This window comes from Orbicella franksi, chromosome 13 (assembly GCF_964199315.1).
Source record: "Orbicella franksi chromosome 13, jaOrbFran1.1, whole genome shotgun sequence".
Lineage (NCBI taxonomy): Eukaryota > Metazoa > Cnidaria > Anthozoa > Scleractinia > Merulinidae > Orbicella > Orbicella franksi.
Genome location: NC_138157.1, coordinates 20,679,804 through 20,698,096, shown reverse-complemented (window position 1 = coordinate 20,698,096; position 18,293 = coordinate 20,679,804). Strand labels below are relative to the sequence as shown.

Sequence of the window (18,293 nt, the reverse complement as noted above, 5' to 3'; positions counted from 1 at the left end):
AGTCGGTGAGGACCGGCCAGATTTGTTCGTTAAATCGAGGGTTCTTTATATTGAAAACCTCGATATAACGAATTTGAGGGGAAACGACCAAATTTAAATGTTCGTTATATCGAGGTCATAATTAATGATTGATTTGTAACACAGGTGACTTCTGTCACGCAATTCAATGCAATTTTCGCCACCCAGAAGTGCAGCGTTTTGAGATGCAATTCATTAAGCATGGTGGCTCTCAGTATCAATTATTTTCACTTTTGAGGAGACGCGCAGCTTTTGTTTTCAAAAGAACGACACTTTCAGAGTAGCGATTTAAAAATGTTGCAATACAAAGGTTATACAGAAAATTGTCTTTGTAAACAAGGAAACGGGCTTTAGTGTTGTTATGTTGCACTACCCAACGTTTCTGGATTTCAAAGAAGATACAGCAGAAGTTAATTGATGTCGAAATACTATCATAATAGTGCCAATGTCTGTGACATATAATAAGCCGTTGACTGAAAGGTTGCTGTGTCTTTACCATAAGGATTACAAGGATTTGTTGACTGTTGATCTCTTCAGCGTTTATCTTCTGCCGCATGTTGACTGTAATTCGTTATATCGAGGTAGATTTTACGTTTGGGCTTCCGGATTATGCTCGTTATATCGAAGAATTCGTTATATCGAGGTTCGTTATATCGAGGTTCTATTCCATACATTTTACTGTAACTTTGGCCCGGACATAGAATATAGTTCGTTATACCGAGGACTTCGTCAGTTAAATAGAGGTTCGTTAAATCGAGGTGCCACTGTACTACCAACACATTTCTTACATACTACCAACATATTTAATTTCTTACTTTTTTGAAATTCCTTGTATGTATACACGCGGGGAATCCTAGGGTGCCTCCTCGGATTTTGGCCTCTGGGCCAAAACCCTACGGGGGCACAAAAGTTTGATAGCAAAATAACTTTGTCAATTTGAAGTCTAGAAGGATGCTATTCCATATCAGGATTAATGGACAGCTTGACCATATTGAAATAACACTTGCTATAAAATAACTCTCATAGGAAACTTAGTTTGATGGTGTGATTAATCACGTACAGTAACTAAGCCCAGATAAGCAATTAATTTTAATATGCAAAAGGACACTGGTCTTTTTCAACTAAGGGAGCTATTAAAAAAGAATAATTAAAGAAACTAGACTTTTCCTTAGCTTGCGACACGAACACACGAACGAAGAACGATGTAGCGGCGAGAAGTGCAGTCTCATTCCCATCTCCTTTCCTTTCTTAATTGGCACAATTTTAACTTCTCTGATCGCTCGGAGGATTTCAGAACTAACTGTCATGTTATGTTGGTGTTTTAGATCAATTATACAAGCAACCTTTAAAAGTTCTGTACTGATGAGCGTATTCGATGTCCGATTATCTGTCCTGTTTAAAATGGTCTCTTTTAGGGGTCAAAAAATTAAAGCTTAAATCGGGCTACGACCAGATTCGTCTCCTTCAGAGGTTTAATCTAAATTTTCTGCGTAAAATAAAACTACAAGAAAACTACTTGCAAAAATCCGACAAATTAAATTAGATAAAATCAGGACCCATATAGTCGGGGACGGAGACCGTAAGTCTTGGGATCCGCGCGCACCTATGATATGGGACAATTTTTCTATTTTTAGAACAAATTGCGCCATCCTGACGACAATATCCGCGCGGATCCACGCACATGTCGGGGGCTCTCGCGTGGATGTTGTCACGTTCCGTGAAAAAATGGTGTGAGTTGCGAGATTCTCTTGCAGATTTTTCACAGCGATGGCAGGAAATAAGACAAGGAATAAGAACCAGGGCTCTTATATGTAGTTTTATGCTCTGAGCTAATGGAAAAGGTGAGTTTTTCAAGGTCGAAAACATGACTTCGATTTCGCGCTGTGAATGAATGCTCGCGCTAGTTGTACGCGTAAGCTTTTGCGCTTGTTCTATGAAGAAAAGTTATGTAAGAAAACTCTTTACTTTGGTATCGAGTTAATTTGTGAGTTTCCCAAACAATGCTTAATCATAACCAAACCCTGTTTTGATAGTTTCTTATTGTTTCTGTTTGTTTGGCGAGTTTGCAAAAGTTTTTGAAAGGAAAGTCTGACGCGTACAAGTAGCTCATTTGCATAGTGCAGCTCGTGCACTCTCAAGTCCGAGTCGGTGTTTTCAATTGTCAACAAATCTTGACAAAGATTTCTTTTGCTGTCTTTTGTACCGAGATGCTGCAACAATTTTCAACAACGCCAAAAGGCTACTGACATCATGAGTGTTTCTTTAACATAGTGAAATTTTTTTACTGCGAAAATAAAATAAATAGACAAGGAGTTTTGATAATTCAACCAACCAAATCGAAATCTTTATTCCAGTACCGTAACTATTCGAGTTGATTAAAGAAAGCTGATTATTTCTGCTGTATTCACATATTTTCAGCTAAGCTTTTAATATGTTCTCAAACATTTATCAACCTTTAAACATATTTAAAAACTAGAGATACATGAGTTCGATGTACGTTTTCACTCGAAAGTCGGGAAGTCCAATTTGTTATGTTTTACTGACTGTACAAAATAAACACGCATCGGCGGGCCCTCTTATTCATCGACAACAGTCAATTTATTGGATTTTTACACAAACAAAACTGAGCAGCATCTACAGACATAAACTTTATCGTCGCTTATTGGGCCTTGTAAAACATCAAGCGTTGCTTACAATTCAGGCGAAACTCAAACTTGCAATTATATTTTTTTTACTGTTCGGTCGAGATAGACTCGCAAGCGTGTGGCAAGAGGAGGGAAACTTTGGAGTCCTGAAACGCGGCTATATCCAAATATATCCAACTAGTGTTTTGCTGTGTTTTGGAAAAGCTGTTAATCTTCAACATATGTGAAACTTAGAGTGGATTAATGTGGAGCCCTTGTAAAAGAAGCTGCGGAACACAACTTGGTCAGTGATGTAAAGCGGCACATAACTAAATTTGACACTGTTTACTTCACCCAAACTGGAGCAGCTTACGACGAAAACACTGAAGCAAAATTCCAACAGACATGAAAGTATTGATTTGTGGGCCAAAAGCATCAAACATTTCGGGAATTTCGGACGCCATTTCCCTGCGCTACATCCGCAAAAATCCTCGCAGCATGTACGCGCGTGTGCCGCACGGGACGGCGCAATTTGTTCTAAAAATAGAAAAATTGTCCCATATCATTGGGACAGCCCCAGTACTAGAAATGGCGCGCGCTTACGGTCTCCGTCCCCGATTATGGCTCCTGATAAAATTGATGGTTTCTACAAAAGCTACGCTAAGAATATTAATCGTTCATTCAAAGTTAAACTGTGCTATCAGAGACGAGACGTCCCCTTAGCCCAATAGAGCCGCATCTCAAGTTTCTTTCTACAGGTTCCATCGGATGCTAATCAGTGTTTGTAGCCTGCTTTCTTTTTGTTTAATTAAAGCAAAACTCTGTATACTAACCACTTGCGGATCTGAAAGCAAAAGAACTTCATATAACTAATCACACTGATGTAATGCATTATATTTACCAAAACTTCTCTTCACGTATTGTTCCGATTTGTAAAGCAACTGAGCTATTCTGCTTACAAACGTCAAATGTTCCAACATTGACCAACATTTGTGCAGCATTGGCATGTATATGTAATGACAATATGTAATGACAATATTTGTTATGGTATAACAGCCATTGTGCTTTAAAGTGACTACCTGTTGCTGACCTGTATGATACGGGTTGTAAAAATGCTAAAAGCTGAAAATTAAGTTCTCTTTTACGGCATTGTTTCTATACACCGGATGCTTTTAAGTTATAATATAACTAGATCTCACCGCATATGGCGGATTTCGCATAATTCGGCAGCAGGCAATGTTATATTTTATTTCTGAGTCTCTCCTTGTGGAACCTGTTGACTGTAAGCCGGCGGAGGCATCCCCATCAGGAGAGGCTGTTGTCCCGGATATTGAACTGGCTGCTGTCCCGGATGTGTAGGGGGTTGGTAGACTTGCTGTGTCGCGCCTTGTGGGACAAAAACCACAGCGGGCTGTTGGACGACACCTGGCTGGCCTGCTTGCTGTGGATGACAAACCTCCTCTACCCTTTGCTGTCTGTACAACTTGTAAAGAAGGTAGATGTCCACAATGAAAATTACCCAGGAAATGTAACCGAACCCCTGTCAAAACACCAAGAATGAACGGACGTTTTTAAAACTCTGAATAGCTGTCATCAAGTAAGTATTTCTCTTAATCAAAAAAAAGAGTGATTGTTCCGACAGGTGGTACAGGGTAAGGGAATTAGCTGGGACGAAGGCTTTGATTAATTTCCATGCATTTTTGTCCAAAAAGAGTACTTGGATAGAAGAATAGCAACCCAGTTAGGTGAACTGTCTTTGAGGAATTTCCTGCTGAAAACTGGAAAGAATACGTAGTCGGCTATTTACGTTAAATAAATAAATTACGTTCAATAAATAAATATGTAAAATAAATGAATAAATAAATAAATAAATAGATAAGACTCTTTACGTTATATAAATAAACCTGATTTTTTTTGAAAAACAATATAGGAGAGGCCATCCCGTGGCTTCTTAACCAATGCTGAAGAGGCAAAGTTACAATTTGCAACTGGACAGGCCATTATAACAGTACAATTGAATTCTACTTACCAGCCCAATCCACAGGGCTAACACGTTGGGCTTGTATGTCTTGTACACATCCTTGTACGCCTTTCCATAGTCGATAGCTGTAGCATGTGGTGTCATGATTGCACAGCAAATGCTCAATAAAACGGACAAGAAGAATTGGATAAGCAGTGTCTGCAAACAACGCAAAAGACCGATCGATATTAAATAGAAAGAAAATTGTACGGTTGGAATATTTTCAGACTTCAATTTTTCGAATTATTCTTCTCCGTTTTATCGAAAGATTTTTCCAGGCTTTAAATCAATTGAAAGATTTTTGATTATCTGAGATGCCTTGGTTGACGGTTCAAAGTTGAAGCATTTTTCAGCTGGTTCAACCAGTTTTAACTGTGACAAAATAGAGCAGTTTTCAATTGAGCGTCATAACGGCCAAAACCATACCAATTACGTACCAACTAGACTACTCGGCCAATCTTAAATCGTAGTAAAACCAAACCCAAAGTAAATACTTGATTACTTTCGACACTCAATTGAAAACCGCTCTATCACAGACTGTTCAGGGCTTACCGTCAGAGTCCAGGGAGATGATCGACTGCAAAGCTTGTCAAAACTTAGCACAAACGTCAAGGCCAAGAGGATGACCATCACCCAGGAAACGATTGTGAGACCCTTGAAGAAATCGGCTTTAGAATCTTCTGCTGGGGGCTGGATTTTAAAAATGGCCATGTCAAAGTACTTTATGATACACACCCATGCTGCAAACAGGAACGCCTGCGAGGTATAAAACACTTCGAGTCAGCGGAGGTACAGGATAAAACCGAATACATGGGTAAGTACACGGAGCAAATAGCACATGGTAGGTGAAATAGCCCGAGGGAGGTGGGCTGGTTGTTTTAACAGACACTATAGATCCCCCTCACCTTACAAAGGATGATCCTCTTAAACCAACCGTTTTGGGCACTGATGACAAAATTAAGTGCAATTACTCGGGCTTTCCGAAGGAAAACGCCCGAGGTATAAATTCGGCTCCATTTTTATTTTTATTTTTATTTTTTTTTGCGTTCAGTCACAAAACGCAGTTCAACTATAGCGCATGCGTGAAGTGTACGCGCATGCGTAGAATGAACCCTAGAGAGCATGGTTTAAAGCAACGGCCGCCTTCGTGGAAAGTTCCTCGCTAGATGAAAGCGAAAGAAATTCGATGGCTGTTACGCTCAGTGTACATACAAAGTCACACACCGTTCGCGGTAGACCTGCACTAAAACTTGTGGAGCGTTTTGGGAACGGGTCGGTCCGCGAACTTTACGAGAGATCAATTTACGAGCGATCCTTTACGAGTGAACCTTCTATCGAGAAATATCAAGCGAAACCAGCTATATCATATTATGTTTACATATAAACACAACCGTGTATTTAGACGTGATCGAGAACCCAGCAGAATACCAGAAGCTACTCGGAAACGTCTCAGAAGAAAGGGGAGGAGACTGAAGGAATTTGTTGGCTACGTCGTTATGTGAAGGTTAGAAGAATTACAAAGAATGTTTGTAGGCTTCATACGAAGAGGGTAAGATTAAATAAAGTTGCACAACATGAGAATAAGTATTTGTTAAATTGTTCTGTGAGGGCATATCAAAGGATAATTAAATTGAAGTACAGAGCAAGTCGGTATTTATCAATGTTTTCTTGTAACAGACCCATGTGTCTTTATAAGAGTCAGACACACGTATCAAACTATTGTAAATTTCAACTGAGTTCAGATATAGAGAAAAACCCTGGTCCTACTCCAATGTACATTGACCCTAGCAAAACAATAACGGCACCATATAGCCAAGCTAATGAGTTGGTATTTGGACAAAGTTCAGGACAACAATGTGTTGCAATGAGTTTATGCTGTTTGATTTACAATAACAAACAAGGAATCAATTCTGCTAATGATCTGGTGTCAATAATGAATATTGGAAATCAGTTGTATTCAAGTTTGTCTCAGTTAACCAGACAATCATTTTTAATGCAGACCGAATTACCCACACTTTTAAATGTGTTCGACACTGACTATGAACTTCAATACAGTGAAACCTACACTGGTACTATTCATCAAGAAGCTACAATAGAAGGATATCAGTACTGTACCTCCTTAGATAGAGCCTTTCAATCACTTTTATCCGAAAATTTCAACAATTTTGTCTTGACAATAGACTGTACTGCAGTGGCTATCTATTGTAATGGCAATATGGGCTTGAAAATATTTGTTTCTCATGCAAGGGATATTTATGGTAGAAGCCATCCTCAAGGTACATGTGTGCTGCTTGAAGTATCATCACTGAATAGCTTAGTAGATTATTTTCAGAGTATACATAACACTGATATATTTGAGTTGAAAGGGGTTAAAATTGATAAAGTTCAAAATAATACCCTTTTTAAGAGTCATGCCTGTGAAACCAGAAAGTTCAATGTGAGTTGTGCTTGGTCTATCGGCTACCATTGAAGTTTTAAATGACAAGCAAGATTCACGGACATTGAAAATGAACGATGAACTTCTTAAAGAACTGATAAACGAAGGTGTTCTTCATTTTGACGAGAATGCTCTAGCCGAGAAATTACTCTTCATTGACAACTTTGCGGTCGAATATGACGACAATTTCACAGTACTATACGGTCATCCTACAAAAGAACAAAATCGAATAAAGAGACAAATCACCGCCAACATGAACATTTCCCTTGGCGACAATGATAATATATACTAGTATAGGTGTACTTTTGTTTTACGTGGGTTACATTCTGTAACTGCAAAAATGTTAATCAAAATATAAACAAGAACAGATGATCCAAGAAACTGAACAAAGAACATTGAACCTCATGTTATAACCTGTGAATTGTTCCTCCGTTAGACTTATTTGTCGTTGTTTCCGGTCAATACACAGGAAAACAACACAGCATTGATACCAAATATTGAGACATTTCCATCGTTTTGTTACAGTTTTGTTATACATAATTCCCAAAATTTATGCTCTGCCAAGAGCACTCACTTTAGCTATATAATGTTGCAGTGGTTTCAGGGATTTTTCTATTAAAAACAGTAATTATGAACTATTGAACAGTACTATTGCTTTAATCTACTGATTTCTGACAACTCCCCTTGGGTCAACATTTAGCAACTCAACACCAATAATAGATAAAAAATTGCCTTCTCCTTGCAATTTAAGGCAAATACATTACCTACTCAGGGTTTGTAAAAGCCTTGAAAGTCCTTGAAGATGCTTGAATTTAAAAATAAAAAAATTCAAAACCTTGAAAGTACTTCAATTTGAGGACTAGGGCTTGATTTTAGCAATGCTTTTCTTTAAGCAATTTTCAAGTTGAAAATTACAGTACTTTCATGGAAAAGCTGAGAAATAATATTAAATAATTATAAAATTGCTTATGCAAACCATTCCAAAAGCGGTCCTTCAATTATCTAAAACTTGGCCTTCAAAGTAATTGAAAAGTCCTTGAATTTCAACCTTTGGCATTTGTAGGAACCTACTCCTATATGGTAATATATTATTTTGATTGTTTTCTAGTACCTTAACAACATTCATTACACTCAGCAGACAAAAACAAACACAAGTAGAATTATTCATAACTGTAGCAATAACGAAATTGCGTGCCAACAGTGACAATCGCAATATGGCAGTCCCCTAAAGATAACTCCTGATGTGCGATATTGAAAGCCCGAGTTCACGCAGCCATGCGTCTTGTTTTCGAATATTGAGTTGGCTATCGGAGAAAAGTCAACGACTTATTGGAATCGCTAGACAAATTGGTAATAGAAGACATATTTAACTCTTTAAGAAGTTGGTCTAAAATTAGATATTACGAACAGTCAGTCAGTCAGTCAGTCAGTCGGTCAGTAATTCAGTCAGTCAGTCAGTCAGTCAGTCAATCAGTCAGTCAGTCAGTCAGTCAGTCAGTCAGTCAGTCAGCCAGCCAGCCAGCCAGTCAGCCAGCTAGCCAGTCATTCAGTCATTCAGCTACGTAACAACAATCAGCACTGGCCACAATCGTATCTCGATCACATGTCTTAATTTCAATTTTGCGAACTGTGTTCAGATTAGTGCTTTTCTCTAAAAATTGCTTGTTTTGTCAGTTATACGAGTAAAACTGATAACACTAAAGCTACTTTTAAAAGGCTTACAATTTCTGCCAACTTCACATAAAACAGCGGCGATCGTATGTACTCGGTGTTGACATCCCAGGGTCGTCGCTGGAGAGGTCCTTGGTTGGGGGGCATTTCCTGTGCTCGTTGTGTCCGAAACAACTTGTGATTCAGAACCATATCAACGACGAACGCTATGCAGGATAAAAATCCAAAGGCCTGTCAAAGATGAAGGAAACGGAGTAATGTCAGCAAGACTAACAACTTGTAAATATCACAATAAGATAGAAAAGCAAATGTATCAGGTTCCGTAAAAGCCGTATTTTTCTTTAACAATTAAATCATGAGCTTGAGATTTCTACCGAGTGATAATTTCTACCGCGTAATTTTTTTCTACTGAATTCTTTTTTTTTGTCGTCTTGCAACAGTTACAATTCTTACAGTACTAATGCTACTTACAGTACTAACATTACTTACAAAATTACGAGTTTACAGCATTGTGCATTACTTACTATACTTTAACATCTAAATAATACAGAGCTGGTCAGGATGTAGGGGAATTCACAAAATTGTAACTATAACTATATCAGAAGATGTCTTTTCGTTAATTGATCTTTATTCTAAATATTTGTTGTAATAGTTGACGCGAAAAAGTTGACGAGGGCTGCGCCCTCGTCAACTTTCACGCATAGAATTCGAAAGCGATTAATCTAATAGTTTTAGTATAAATCTGCTCGTCGTTTAAAATTTTATCTAATTAAATCTTCTTCACAGACACTTCGACAACGCAAAGAAGCGTCCGCCAGTTTGTTAACAAGCGTTTACTACTATGCCACTATCTATCACAGAATAGATAGTGAGCAGCCTAGACAATCAGAGAACTGCATTCTTGACAGCACGCTAGAAGATTTATGCTACTTAACAATTAGATTGTGAGCTCGAGATTTCTATCGCGTGATAGTTGACGAGGGCGGAGCCCGAGTCAACTAACAATTGTTTTAGCATTTCTCGTCCTCGCAAACTTCCACTCGTGTTCCTTAAACTCGAAAGAACTGTCACGGAACATGTTTGCTATTTCTTAACTGATTTCCGCTCATAGCGGGGGGTACAGTTACCCTCACCGCGCATTTAGGCACCCAGGAAAAATGATTAAAAGTAACTGTTTTTACCAAGGCAACGCTGAGTGTGGTGACAAATTTCTTGACTGTCGTGTTAGAGGGAAACTGTTTAAGGAGTTTTTCGAGTTTTCCAAACTCGACGGCCCTGGAAACCAAGTTTCCTGTACAGGCGAGCAGCATTGCAAACATGATGAAGTAGAAGATCAAAGACTGTGATATAAAAAAAAAAAAAAAAATAGTGATTAACGTCTTTGCATGTGCAGTGAAGAGAGAAACAAACAAATAAGCGGGTGGTTAAGTACGAACGGGTATTCTTCGCCCCTTAGCCCTCCTTTTTTCTGGTTCCCCGCGTATTCCTCGAAGTGCAAGACAAGTGCAACTTGCATATGACCAAGAGAGAGTACCTTTCATTATCCTCACTGAGAAAATAGCTTCATTGTGATTGCCGGCATAGAACAGGTAAATTTATCGATAATTTGAATTTGCACTGCCGTGCAAATTAACACTTGCGCGTTCATAATAATAATTAAGAAAAAGATACAGTAGTGAAAAAAAAAATTAGTGACGAAGCTCCACTCACAGCAGAAGTTTTCAGTTAGATCCTGAAAACTTTCTTTTCTACAACAAAATAATAATTATCATTACTTTATACATAAAAATTAAAACAATTCAATTTCAAATAATTAGTAATTTTCTCAGTCATATAGTAAATGAATAATCCTATGAAAGCTCGAGTAGTTATGGATTTACACCACTATTAGAAAATAACTCGTAGTGTAAATTCACCGATCGGCTACAATCAATTAGTCAACCTGGTTCCCATGGTCTGTCATCTTTCCGCCTTACATGAGAAACCCTGGGAACGAGGTTGTCAATTACTGACGGGTGGATGGGTCAACAACGAAAGGGAGGTGCGTTAACCCTGACGAATATCACTATCTAAAATTTAGAAATTATTTGCACATTTTTTTGACTTACCGTTAAAGTGAACAGGGACGATCGTTTGCAATTGCAAATCTTAGGGAAGCTCAACGTATGTATTATCAAGTAGAGGGTGACCATGACCCAACAGAAAATTGTCATGCCTTTGAAGAAGCTAGCTTTTTCATCATCCACTACTGTGTTTAAAAAGTCTTCTAGATCATCAAAGTACCTGAGGATACTTGCCCATGCGCCAAGCAGCACACCCTGCAAAACCGGATATTTCAATATATGACTTGAAAGGACTGACTGCAGACATTTTCACTGAGTTGGCAAATTGGCCGAAGACGAGTTTGTTGTTCTGCTCATACCGCGATCGTAGAGTTTTCAAGATGGGGGAGAGGCGAAGAAAGAAGATAAGAGAAACGAGAGGGAATCGGGGGTACCGCTTTTGGTATCTCTAACGTGCACTGTACATAAGCGAGCCGATCCATCTTAGCTATGATAATGAAAGTGAGTTTATAAAAGATGTTACATTTGAGCTGCGGAGAAAGTCATTTTTTAAATAAATTCGAAACGGCACGCAAAAATGAGGCTGCTGTTGTTTAAATCACAAGACACAAAAATGACCAATCATCAAAGTTAACTTAGTTTTCTAGTTAACCGTCTTCTCGCCCCGCAAGTTCTCAAGTCAAGTTGGATTATGCGAGGAGTCCTTGAAGTTAGGACTTTCCGTGCTTGTCTTCTTATTTTCTCTACTCGAAATTAGAGGGAAATGCGATACTCACAAATTCTGCTATTTTAATGTAGCACAGAGGGCTTTTGAGAAAATCTGTGTCAATAGTGAGATCCAGCCCCTGTCCAGCCTGTTGTTGAGGTTGTACATGTTGAACGTAAACCGGTTGCACTGGTTGGCCCAGCTGTACTATTTGTACCGGTTGTACTGGCTGTCCCTGTTGACCCGGTTGTATTGGTTGCGTCACAGGGACATAATAATACTGAATAGGCTGCCCATCTGCTGTAGTGGCTGGCTGACCGGCAACAGCCTGAACAAAACCCGGTTGTTGTTGGCCGGGCTGCATCTGGTACATGATTGGTTGTCGGGGAAGGACTTGTTGTTGAGATATCACTGGCTGACCAGGAGGAGCCTGGGCTTGAGTTGTTTGGGCAACTGGAAGTTGAGCTGGACTGTCACCTTCCATCTGAGATTAAAGAAAATGTGAACTTGTACGAACATATTCAGATTACATATCTTGCATCTATCCAAACTAAATAGGCTATAACGCACCATACAGTTTATAATTATAGAACTTGTTTATTTTATGTTTTTGTTTGCCATTTTTGTGTTTGACCGTGCACAAAATACAATGTGTAGTTGTTTAATTCGGACTTAGGAATCAATCAATCAAAACGTTTCGGTTGTGCACCTTTCTGGATCGGACCTTCAAATGTAAATCAATGTGTCTGGCGGGACTGCTTCGCGTGTGTATGCTTTTGTTTTACTTTGTCGGCATGCAAAACTAGGGCTTGCCACAAGTTGCTCGAGATTTCCCAAAAAGATGCCCGAAATTTCTCAAAAAGTTGCTCAAAAGTCGCTCCAAAAAAAGTCAAAAGTTGTTCTTCGCAACGAAAGTTGCTCAAAAGTTGCTAAAAAAAGCAAATTCTTTTTTTCTCTCTCTCTCTTCTTATATTTGGTCTAATGCAAAATTATGCAATCTGTACAACAAAAGTAACATTTCTAAGCATTTTTGTGCAATTTTGCATCGTAACCAGCGTCGTTAAATAAATTTGTTCACAATACGTATGATTAAATTCTACGCATCAATATCAAAATTTTGTATTTTTTTTTAACTTAAAAAAAATTTAAAAAATTTAAATTTTTTTTAAAAAAAATTAAAGAAATTCACAAACTGTCTGCTGAAACATTGGAAAATATGGAAGCATGGCCAATTAAAGCAACAAAAGCTGCTCCGATATCCAGAAAACTAGAAAGTCCTTAGAATGCAAAAACATGGTGGAAACAAAAAAAGTTGCTCGAAATACGAAAAGTTGCCAAAAAGTTGCCGAGCAACTTGTCGCAAGCCCTATGCAGAACCCACTCTCACGCGAATCCCGCCACCTACGCGGGCTAAACGTGTCCGTGACTTGAGAATGCATATAGCAAACTTAATTAAACAGTTCATAATTGGACGGATAGACACAGGTCTCTTCTTTTGACCATCCCGGCCGCCACTAATTCAAGAGTTTTGACTCAATTTCATGGAACAACAATGCCACCACTGCCCTGTTGTCTCCCAATTCTTTTTTTTCCCTGTTTCACTCCCGTTTCCAGTTGAATATTTCGCGATCAAGAGCAGGCCAGAGGTCACAAAGGTGAAATGTTTTAGATTAGAAATCATGCGATACCAACCAAGATTCATTTTATCGCAGCAGTTAATGCCAAAAATTCTTTCCTAATTTATTTTACAGAGAAAAATGAAAGAGGATCAAAACGCATGCATCAGCACATGCTGGCGTACCATTTTCGTTTCACTTTCTTTATTATTAGTTGAACAAGAAATGATCACAACATAAACACAGCTTTACTGAGACTATTGTAAACACGAGCACTGAACCCAGCGGGTAATAATAGCTATAGTCGGAACCTGCTAAATCGAGTTCTGTTTTTTGAATCTCCTCTTTATTTCGAACTCAAACGCATTTTCACTGCAATCTTTTACAATTGGATATTTCGAACTCTTTTATTTATGTCTTTGCCTCTCCTGGCTAGACTTTCTAAAAGTCCTTTCCAATAATATTTCCATTGTTAGTTTTCGTCGCGCGAAGATTACCCTCTCGCTTCGCCCGAGGGAGATAAGTAAGTCAAGGATAAAGAAAAGGTCGACTTGTGGCAAGTCTACTCCTGGCAGGCGCGTAGCTGAGGTTTTTGGAAGGGTGTTCGTATTGACAGGAATATTTATCAAGGGGGGTTATTAAATACGAGCGCCGAAGGCGCGAGCAGCCTTTGGGGGTGTCTGGAGGCATGCCCCCCCCCTCCCCCCCACCCAAGAAAATTTTGAAATCTAGAGGCCCGGAAATGCTATTTTCAGCATTGTGCACGTCAATATTTCAAACTCGATGGAGTGTAAAATAGCTGGTATTTTTAGTACGATCGAACTTCTCAGGAACCTCACTCGCTGAATCGATCGACACATGACAAGTTCGACGTTTGGCCCGGGCCTAAGCTTAAGTTTTGCCGGCTGGTTGACATATCAATGTAACGGCCTTTTCGAAGGCTTGAGTTGCTTTAATTATGAATACATGTAACTTGGCGTCTGAGTCTCAATACGTAACTACGGCTAGTTTAGCGAGGCTCTGTCCTTGTTGATCCTTGCGATTGTGTAAGTCTATATCCACGTAAAACGATCGATGTTCAATATAACACAACATTAAACAGACGTAAACACGCTTTTGTGGTCTAACATTACGAACTTAAGCCTAAAAGGAATAAAAGTTGAACAATTAGTCACTTACCTTTGGAAAAGTAACTTAAAATAGAAGCTGATCGTCCGGCTGATTGTTTAGACGCCACTTTTAAACTCCATACTTCATGTAAGGTTCTCGAATTTCACTTGTACCCATTCTCCTAGCAATTTAATACTTTCCCGATACTTTTAGCGTTTTCTTGCAGGGTAATTTAAGGTCATTCCATTGAAATAGAACCGGCACTGAAATTTTTGTCAAACTTTGCCTATTGACTGTTTATGTTGTAGGAACTTAAATTTGGAAATAAAAATGAGGGGTCCCCATGGTCGTTTAGGAGCAACAGCACCTTGTTTATACCATATAAATCCTTACAATAGCACCATGATTACAGTCACGATTGCTTGCTAAAATCACGTTTCCGACGGTTGTTTCTTGCTCAACACTGAGAATTGGCCCATATTTATTTTACGCAGAGAAATGTATTACTCAATTCAACACAACAGAAAAAAATGATAGGTCACCGTACTCGTTTTCGAGAAGATATATTTTGTAATGTTTCGCTAATTACACTGGAGTATGTTCACTATGTATGGTTCGTGTTAACTGTAGAAGTATTTTAGGCGTGAATCCCTAAGGGGCTAGTAGGCTATTTAAGAATTTGTAAGTTATGCAAGAGCCAATCGAAGGCATCTCTTTCAACTTTGCTTTTTAATTTTTCAGTTTATTCACTCTGTATTTTCTTTATGATGATGTACCGCTCGCTGTATCCTGCATCAATAAACGAGATGCCCGCCCCTGATGCTGTGTTTGTGTTCATTAAGATTGGTTACAAAATATTTTATAACCGTTTCAGGGTGATTAGAGTATAAATGACGATTTACCTCTATGGCGAGGTGCAGCCGCAAAGAAAAAGCCGCCATTTTTTAATGCGCGCGCGCTAATCACACGTGAAATCATGCGCAGTAGGGATGCGCAATGCAATACTGGGGAATGACCTTAAACGCTGCAACACTCAAAGTTTCTTTTCCATTCCTCCACTATTTGCTAAAAGCTGAAAATCAACAGTGCGTGTTTTCAGTCCTCCATTATTGACCTCCAAAAGGGGTTCGTTCCAACCCCTCGAACCCCCCCCCCTCCTACGTGCCTGCCTGGCTTAGAATCAAAACCCCGTTTCTCTTTTCGATTACTTGCTCTTGGATTAGTTTACTCCGGGGCCCTTTTTGTCGCAACTATCAGCCGATGGAAATGTTAACCTTAATTTATTTCTCATTTCCAACATGTTGGTATTAAATTAAAAATAAAACAATTTCCAATTCGTATTTCCGTTTAGTTCTGTTTTGCATCTTCTTGTTTTAATGGAGGGTAGCAGTTCAGAGATTTGCTGATATAATTCGGTTCAGTTTACAATGTCAGAGGTAACTTTTTTCAATCATCAGATGAACTTCTATCTCACTAAATATGCTATGCAAAATGGCGCATGATAGCCTGTTTAATACACTATGACTATCAGTAACACTGAAAGCGTTCAGTGTTTGATGTGTATTTATAACTGTATTTGAACGCCCCAGTAAGATCCAGAAACTGAAGCCCACATAAGATTCGTTTAGGTGACCCTCGAGTCATGGTTCAGAAATCTTCTAGTACAATTTTGTAATGTTTTACGAGAAATGCGCCTTCTTAAAACCCAGAAAAATAGCAAAACAAAAAATAATCGTAACTTTCGCTAAAGTAGATTTTAAGGACTCTAAGGACGCCTGCCTGAGGAGACTGAACTTGAAAAACTCTTCAAATTGATATACAGTCAACTCTCTCTAAGACGGACACCATCGGGACCGGCCTCAACTGTCCGTCTTAGAGAGGTGTCCGTCTTAGAGAGGTGTCTTGTAGAGAGTCGACATAACATGACCCCATGAATTTTAAGATAATAATGCTGAACCTGTGCACAGTGAATACGCTTCTGTTTAAAGTTTGTTTTAAGTTATTTACTTGAACAAAACCTACAAACTGGAGCAAAAACATATTTATAAAATTGAATTTCTTGTCGTATCACAATCATTAGTTAACGTGTTAACTGGAGTCCAAACAGTGAACGGTACATTCTGCAAACGGGAACATGACCATCTTATTACTCAGGACTGTCTTTCGCGGCACCAAGTCTAAAAAGATGACATTTTTTCTAAAAAAAAATTGGTAAAAGCAAGTTAAGTTAATAGCTTCTAATAGCCATGGCTCTGGTGGGCTTGCACTCAAGGTAGCATCCCACCGCAAATGGCCGCTTTGCGTTCGCACAGTTTTAAGGCGAGACGTTATATAAAAACCCGGACAAACTATATTAACTACTTAATAACCGAGAGTGAGGTCGTTACGGGAAAATCTCAAACTGAGGCCTTGCCGTATTGACCGAGCGATAGCGAGGTCAATACGGTAGGCCGAGGTTTGAGATTTTCCCGTAACGACCGAGCGGTCGAGGTTATTAAGTTGTTTATTATATGGCTCACGAATTAAAGAAAAAAAAATTATTCGAGCGGAAGTCGTCAATGTACATCCGGCGATGCGCGCGTTTACCGATTCATTCATCGTCTCAAACCCAGGGCAAAACTACACAGTCAGTGACCTTTACGTATTCTGTGAAAAACACACATTTCTTTACGGAAAAATGATTGTCACAGCCTCAACAAAGTATTTTAGTACCGTGGTGCCACAACTTGATGGGGGAGTTTTTCCGACTTTTGTGGCGAAACGTCAACGCATATAGAAAAGACAGAAAGTGCTTCAAAATAGTCCAAACCAAGGGTCTTTCGGTGAAAGAAAATACTAATGCTTCAGAATGTACTGCTCAGAATAACTCGATCTCCGCATCGCTTTGGACAACATATCTTCGCCTTCTTCATTCTGGGATTTATAGATGAACTTTTCAAGCCTTGTGAACGTCTAAAACTACCTGCAGTTATCAGAAACAGTGCTACCGACAGAAACCGCCCGATTGTTTATATTTGATGATCCTGGAAGCTGATTTACACTTGCTTGTGTTAAAGCGAGGGAATCTATTTGATAAGAACTGTTGCGGAGTTCAATATTTCAGTAATTGTTGTGACTAGGATGATGACTTATAAGTTTCTTAGTGGTGTTCTGCTCAGGATGCATGACAGATCTGCCGATGGTGTTTTCACTTAGCGATTTTAGCTTTACCAGACTCGGTAAACTTCGATTGTTTTTCACCAGTGCCCGCCAAGGTTCCGGCTGGTAAGTCAAAAACGACTTCCATATAAATTTTGTTAAGGAAAAATCTCTAAACTTTTAGCAACTCGGATTAAATTTACTTTCTCTTACTGTTTTTAATCGGCTTTCATCGTTGCAATGCGCTTGAATTTTCCGAACCGCGGGCTCTTCCTAATTTGCATAATCCGTAATCGGACCGTGGACATTACGGCTGCATAATGACCGTTCAGATCTCGTTCTTAGCCAATCAGAACGCGCGTTATATTGACCACAAGCCAAAGCCATATAATAAATTTTCTGAAAGCTCAATAAATGAACATTGCCATACAATATTTATTGAAAGAAAAAAGATAAATGCCTTGAAAATATACCAATCGTTTTGCAAAAGTACATGGCTTGCAATATTCAGTTCCTGTGCAGTCGGAAGTGGTCTAGAGGAAGAGACAAACATTGCGCCAAGTTCTTAACACCTTTGTCTCAAAAACTGTATCGGCGAATTTTGATATCTTGCCTCGTTTGTTTTTTACGCCCGCTTAAACTTCGAGGTTCGAAATAATATTCCTCCTGTTCCTTCATTTGTGTACAACTCTAGAAAGAACAGGAAAAACCAAAAACGTCGACATGGTTTTTGAGCCACATTATATAGGAATATTCTCGCCAAATTTGAGCTAAAACGGTTGAAGACTCGATGCACGCAAACTTAAGGTCATTCCTCACATTTGCATTGCGCATCCTTACTGCGCATAATTTATGGCGTCATTAGCGCGCGCTCGTGCACGCGCGCATTG

The 18,293-nt window shown here is 39.0% G+C and overlaps 3 protein-coding genes across 3 annotated transcripts in view; 1 reads left to right on the top strand and 2 right to left on the bottom strand.

The window, feature by feature from the left end:
- The window catches only part of LOC145465995 (thiamine-triphosphatase-like), a 295,791-nt gene that overhangs the window by 110,355 nt on the left and 167,143 nt on the right, over positions 1–18,293 (top strand). The window lies entirely within an intron of this gene.
- LOC145465986 (uncharacterized) overlaps positions 1–18,293 on the bottom strand; it is a 109,028-nt gene that overhangs the window by 72,426 nt on the left and 18,309 nt on the right. The gene's annotated exons all lie outside the window — the stretch shown is intronic.
- Positions 414–14,696, bottom strand: LOC145465972 (uncharacterized). Its single transcript, XM_081449748.1, has 8 exons — positions 14,335–14,696; positions 11,610–12,023; positions 10,879–11,088; positions 9,952–10,110; positions 8,822–9,001; positions 5,215–5,418; positions 4,672–4,821; positions 414–4,182 (listed from the first exon to the last, which is right to left on the bottom strand). The coding sequence occupies exons 2-8, from the start codon at positions 12,021–12,023 to the stop codon at positions 3,889–3,891; spliced, it is 1,611 nt and encodes a 536-aa protein (XP_081305874.1). The 5' UTR covers positions 14,335–14,696; the 3' UTR covers positions 414–3,888.

What these genes read in the sequence shown, in the direction of transcription:
- LOC145465972 (XM_081449748.1), bottom strand. Translation starts at nt 12,023, where the DNA reads ATGGAAGGTGACAGTCCAGCTCAACTTCCAGTTGCCCAAACAACTCAA. An exon ending in ACATTAAAATAGCAGAATTT is followed by an intron (nt 11,089 to 11,609) that starts GTGAGTATCGCA and finishes CCGGTTTTGCAG; the next exon opens with GGTGTGCTGCTTGGCGCATG. An exon ending in TAGCCCTGTGGATTGGGCTG is followed by an intron (nt 4,183 to 4,671) that starts GTAAGTAGAATT and finishes GTGTTTTGACAG; the next exon opens with GGGTTCGGTTACATTTCCTG.